General features: G+C 36.6%; 1 protein-coding gene across 2 annotated transcripts in view; it reads left to right on the top strand.

The window, feature by feature from the left end:
* LMO4 (LIM domain only 4) overlaps window positions 1–6,141 on the top strand; it is a 17,494-nt gene extending 11,353 nt beyond the window's left edge. Inside the window, exons 4-5 of one of the 2 annotated variants that reach the window (XM_006830982.1) lie at window positions 162–317; window positions 5,337–6,141. In XM_006830982.1, coding sequence (XP_006831045.1) covers window positions 162–317; window positions 5,337–5,345 — 165 coding nt within the window. In that variant the 3' untranslated portion in view covers window positions 5,346–6,141. The remainder of the gene's footprint in view (window positions 1–161; window positions 318–5,336) is intronic. The other variant, XM_006830983.1, reaches the window with a different exon arrangement.
* Window positions 6,142–6,440: the final 299 nt, after the last annotated feature.

Genomic DNA, 6,440 nt, shown 5'->3' with positions numbered 1-6,440 from the left:
TTAGCTAACTGGTTTCTAGAATGTTGGCAAAGGAATCAAAAAACTAAAACCTTAAATGGCTCTGAACTTGACAGAGGGCTGCTTAAAAACAGTTTATAATCTTGTGATGGGAAAGGACGTAATTTGTACTTGTTTTCAGTAGGTTTGCTTCTCCTTTTCAGTGTTTTACATGCTCTACCTGCCGGAATCGCCTGGTCCCGGGAGATCGGTTTCACTACATCAATGGCAGTTTATTTTGTGAACATGATAGACCTACAGCTCTCATCAATGGCCATTTGAATTCACTTCAGAGCAATCCACTACTGCCAGACCAGAAGGTGAATACGCAGCAATTACTAATAAGCTTTATTAGAGCAAGTTGGAAGGGTCAACTTCTTTTTTTTAATCTTGTAAGGGAGTGAGTGTTCCTGGGTGGTTTTATTTCTGCGTGCCTTTTTAATAAAAATAGACTATTCTTGTAGCGTGTTCTGCCATAGGGCAGTTGATTCAATTATGAATTGTTCATGGTAAGGGAAAAAATTCTGGATATGGTGATACTGTAGTTTCACTGATGTTCAGCCTTGGCTATCACATGCAAAGTCAAACAAAACAATAAACTTCCATATAACCAGTTGTTTATCCTGTTTGACATTTGTGAAATTCAGAGACATGATGTGATAGGTTATTATGGGAGGAAAATCAGAACATTTATGATCCGAGAAGGGGATAAATGTCTTTGTCATGAAAGTATGATTTCTGCATTAGTAATAGCAACCCGGACACCTGCCATCCAAGCCCCATTTATGGCACATTTATTTTTAGCACGGCAGTTTTACAAAACATTCTGCAATTCCAGAGGAAATTATTTTTGTTGATTGGTTGTCCCATAGGATTTGAATAAGTTATGACTTTTTAAAACAAAGTTCTTGCTCTTGCTCACCATTTTGTACCACTAGTAGCTCCATTAAAGATTATGTATCTCGACTCTTGATCCACAACTTGAAAGTTCTTGGACTAGAGTTAGAAATGAGGAAATTATACAAGTATACACATCATGAAGTGTTAGAAGGCACTTCAGAGGGAAAATTGGTGTTCAACAGTTGTCCAGCAGCCCCAGTACTGGATAGTTTTAGATCTATTTTAATCTCCTTAATAAGTTCTATAGCTATGCAAGTGAGCGCATTTTGATAACTGCTGTGCCTAATTTGTAACAATTACTGTCAACCTTCAGTTAAGAGACTGTTCATTCCACACTGGCCCAGAAAAGAGTGAAATGTATGACTCGTACGCATAATTTTATTCACATCATATTTCATACTGATTATGTATTGATGACATTGATTCATTTACTCTTTACAGCGCCACTTGCATGGATATTAAATCTTATTGACCACAGATGAATTTTAATTTCAGATTGGTGATAGATTTTTCCATCAGCTCTGATAGTATGTTTGACTTTTTCATCATTAACCCAGGCAATCACACAGCACTGAGTTATTGCATTGAAACAAAAAGTGCACACTTCACTTGGTAATTCTTTATGGATTTACAATAGGAACTTCATTAATGTCTGTTGTAAGGATCACAAAAAAACAACATTTATCTGCAAATAGGAATTTTGCAAGCCTCGAAAGTCTCAGGGAAAACAAAAATTAGGTTGCTTTATCTTTTGTAATGCATTTTCTTAATGGTATGTGGGGGGAAATGACAAATATTTGAAAATTTTTAACCACTTAAAATTAACCTACCATACTCTAATGCTAGTATTTACCATTTTCCCTTTCTCAAGTTTACAGATTAATTTAAAACGCATTTTCGATATTCTTTATTAAGTAAATAACAATTATATCAAAATATAGCATATTTATCTAATTTACTTAGATGGGAAGCTACATAAGATACCATTTTTTTAAGTATAAAAGTTGAATTCATTACTGCAAATTGACCACTTAACAGTGATGAGCATTTCAAGTTTTTTTAAGGAGTACCAATACATACAAGGAGTCCTGTTGTGGTGTTGGACAGCAAGGTCAGTTTGAACCGTAAAGTCAGCGGTTCAAGCTTACCAGCTGCTTCTTGGAAATCCTATACAGGGTTGCTATGAGTCGAAACCTACTCAACGGCGCTAAACAACAACAGTACATATAAATACCAATTTTTTTTTTTTTTATTAATGACTTGAATTGTAATGCAGTAAATCTACAGAACAGTGAATGAGTAGCTTAAATATTTTGAGATACCATTTCAAACTAGATGAAAGTCACTGGTGGTTATACTTGGTAGGTTAAAATTTAAATGTGTTAGGAATAAAATGACTGGTCTTGTCTTCATCCTTCCCTTTAATATAAAAGCTTAATCCCCCCACCCACCCCCTAAGTTGCATCTTAAGTTTGTTGTTGGTTTTAATGCCATTTCTTTCTTTGATTTGGTGTAAATGGTGATTGTTACAACTCACCAACATTCATGGTGAGAATTATAGGTTGTAGAGACACAATGGAGAATGGAGCCAGTTTGTGGTGCACAAACACAGGCAATAGCGATGTGGTTTAGGGGTGAAGTGCAAAAGGACACATAAGAAATAGGACCAGGGTTTCAGTACCATCTTACTGAACACAAGATGATACAAATTTAGAGGCATTAGGGAATGAGACTGCAGAAAAATCTGGCTTACGTGTTTACAAGATTATGTGCATGCCACCTTTGCACGCAAGTCTTCTGTTTCTCAGAATGGGAGAGGCAGTGTTCATTCTGAAGCACGATATATTTTAGGCAACGAATAAGAACCTACCATAGTATATTTTCATAATATTAAAAGCCAAGAAGGGACAGGTGGCTTTTGAAAATTAATAGCTCTTAAAAGGCATAAGGAAATATAAGTTAAGGATATGTTCTTGTCAGACATTGGTGAGAAGCTGTGTTTGGGGGTGATGTTAATTAAGAGCATTTCCCTGTTGGCATAAAATGTCTCACATTTTTGCCCTTGGTGCTCAGCTCACCATGAACACAGTCAATTCACAAGGTAGATTTTGTAAATAAAGGTTTTGGGGCAAGCTGAAACGTGGTCCAGAGAGATATTAATGAGAGGGCAAAGGGGAAGAGTTAATGAAAACACGCTTCCTGGTGGAACATAAACTGCTTTTTGGACCTGGAGAATGCTTTAAAATTATTTTCCCAAAAACTCTGTGGCGTTTCTTTTCTGGAAGAGATGCAATGGGGAGAAATGACAAATAGCTCCATTTTATTATTTTCTTCTTTCTTGTTCTCCATATTTTTGGTAGGGAAAATTGGACATTTATTCTGACCATGTTCCTTCTGTGCACAGAACTGATTACATTTCTAGCATGTGATACATAGCAAAAATACACCAACTTACCCTGGCCGAAGAGCAATGAGTTTATTATTTAAACATCCCTTCTTTAAAGGCAGCTAATTGTATGGAAAGTAATAGGCCCCTGTCATCTGGTCACTTTAAACTTTTATCCTACTGAAATGTGTTCGCAGTGTATGGGTGTATAGTTTCGTTGTTCTGCATCATTGGCTTTTGTATATTCTGAGAAAGATTAATTTAAGCTTTTAAATTGCAGAGTCTCTAGACTAAAATCTCAGACCACTGATGGTCAAGGATCTACACAATTTTATAGCCTGCGTAATTTAAAAGAAGCAATGGCTGTCCTCAGGAGAGAACATTACCTTCTCTGTTGTTAAGTGTCATCGAGTCATTAACAAATCATAGTGACCCTGTTTAGAGTTTTTGAGGCACGGCTGATAAGTTTGAACCATTGACCTTTTGGTCCAGTGCTTATCCTACAGTGCCACACACCAGGACTCCATGTAACTACAATGAAAAATTGTAGTATTGGTTTTTTTGGTAGATTGCCTGCTTTAGATTCTGTCTTCCATGCAGACGTGTAAAGGGTACCATCTAGAATTATCTGTGCTTTCCAGTATAATAAGAGTTAGATTAGATTCCTTTAATGGGAGGAAAATTTAGCAAGGGTTCCAGTTTACATATCACTCTGCAGTTCCCCTGTAGTTACATAATGGGTGTTGTGTGTGTCCATTGTAGAGGACGTTTGATGCTCATTTATTAAATATGCTCACTGGCTGCTGCCGTACCTTTGTTCAGGACAGACAAATTACCTTTCTCACACTGAGCTTCCACTCCGGGGAATTAAGCATCTACCACTTTAATTAGCTTGGAAGTGGGGGGTTGCAGTTCCTAATAGACTTCAGGCTTTTAGTAAGTTAGGGAAAGGGTGAAAAGAGAACATCCTGGGAAGCTCAAAATGTCATTTAAAAACCTAATATACATACATACACACACACACACGTACATATAAATGATGTATGGATATATATATGATTTCATTTTGGTAATTGCAAACATTGTATTTGAAGACTGTGGATTATCATTTCTAACTTTGGCATTGAAGTTAGACTTCCACTGAACTGTGCTTTTTAATTGATCATGCCATCAATGTATTCTATGTGTTTGATTCATATAATTTTAATATTTATATAACTTTAAGTGAAAATATTAGGTGAAAAATTAGACGTTGATAATCAGAAAAATAATATCTGAGTATTTGTGGTGCTGTGCGTTAATGTACTGGACTGCAAAGTTGTTTGATCCACAAGGTCGGTGGTTCAAGCTCACCAGTCACTCCGTGGAAACCCTATACAGGGTTGCTATTGGTCAGAATCAACTCAATGGCACTTAACAATTACAGTTTTCATAGATAAATGCCAATAGAGAAGAGAGACAGATGTGTAGATGTCACTTGGTAATATTAGAAGTCACATTTAAACTGCTGGTATTTTTGAGCATTTAGTATGCATGGATGCCAGGAACCATTGAAAGTACTCCATGGTGAAATAGTTTAACACCCATCATGACAGCCTTGTTAGCTCCACTTTAAAGAAGAGGTGAGGCACAAATTTGAGTAACTTGCTAAAGGTCACACAGTTGAGTGTATTAACCCAAAACTTAGTGGGATGTGGGCCTTGGTTATGATTATTTCCTTTCAAAGAGCCCAAAGATACTTCTACCAGACAAGACTTTATAATCCATTTCTTTTGCAAAGAAACTACAACTCATTGTAGAACTTTATACTAGAAACTGTGAAAGTTCATTTATTGTCTCATTTTCTTTGCTAGCAAAATTGCAGAAAATGTTATGCTTTAGTTCTTCACTGTCAGAGTAAGTAGCGTAGAAAGTCTCCATCAAGTCACAGTTGGAAAGTAATCTAATAAAAGAAGATTAGTGAATGTAGAGAAGACAAAAGCAGTCATATTTGAGTGTAATATCTCTCAAATTTAGCATTTTAGCTAAGATGCCCATTTTTTATTTCTTGCAGGTCTGCTAAAAGGTCAGAGTACTGCAGAATGCGTGCCTTCATCTCAGAGTTTGTTCATCACAGGCGGATCCCATGTGTCTTCAGTAGACAAGTCACCTTTGTAGCTAGCACCAGCGCCAGCTCCATGCCATTGCACCTTCTTTAGTCTTGATTGCCCTTCCTGCATTTATTGGTGTATTAAAATGACTGAATATGAACATTAAGGACTCCATGAACCTGGGCTAATGGGAGACTGTAGAGAAAATGAAAAAAGATCCACCGGAGGACATCTTGGGGGGGGAGGGAGCTTGGGGGGGGGAGGGAAATGACTAATGAAGCTAATTAAAAGAAGCATTCAAATCTGCTTTCTACCCTCATTAACAATTAGCAGGGCACTGGCCAGAGTTTGTACCCTGTGTTTTACCTTAACAACATTCTATTTGCTCTTTGTATATTTAAGTGTTGTAAGGAAATGTGTTTCAATCAAAACTGAACATGAGATAAAGGAAAGAGATGTGGATTTTGTGATAATCTATCACAAATACTTTTATTGTATCTCTGTAAAATACAATGTATGTATGCATGTAAGTGTTTTTGTCCTAATGTTGCTACTCCCATGGCAAAGAAGTAAAAAACAAAACAAAACAAAAAAAAACACGAGAGAAAAAACATTGGGAAAAAAATCAGGCTCATAGCAGCTACTGTGTAGAAATTTCCCCCTACTTCTAATTTGCTGAATGAAGAAAAGAATCTTTTATTTGTGATATTTTCAGAGACATTTGCTCTAGTATGGTGTATTTAAATAATAAAAACTTAAAAGAAAAAAATATATAATGGAGTTTGGGCTTAAACATTGCTTTTTCTCTTCTGGGAAAAATGTTGCCTTTTCTGGTAACAAGCTCACTTTTAATTGCGGGGTTTAAGAGAAGGGGGTATGTGTATATTTATCTACTTTTGAACCAGTAAGGTAGTCTTCAAATTACTTAAAACCCCACTGCCATCTGATCATTCTGACTCCTAGTGAGCCCATACGACAGAGTAGAGCTGCCCCATCCGGTTTCCAAGGCTGTAATCTGGAAGCAAGCATGCCATGTGTCTCTCACAGAGTGACTAATAGACTTGAAC

Source organism: Chrysochloris asiatica, unplaced genomic scaffold, assembly GCF_000296735.1.
Source record: "Chrysochloris asiatica unplaced genomic scaffold, ChrAsi1.0 scaffold00002, whole genome shotgun sequence".
Lineage (NCBI taxonomy): Eukaryota > Metazoa > Chordata > Mammalia > Afrosoricida > Chrysochloridae > Chrysochloris > Chrysochloris asiatica.
This window is presented reverse-complemented; position numbering and strand designations above follow the sequence as displayed.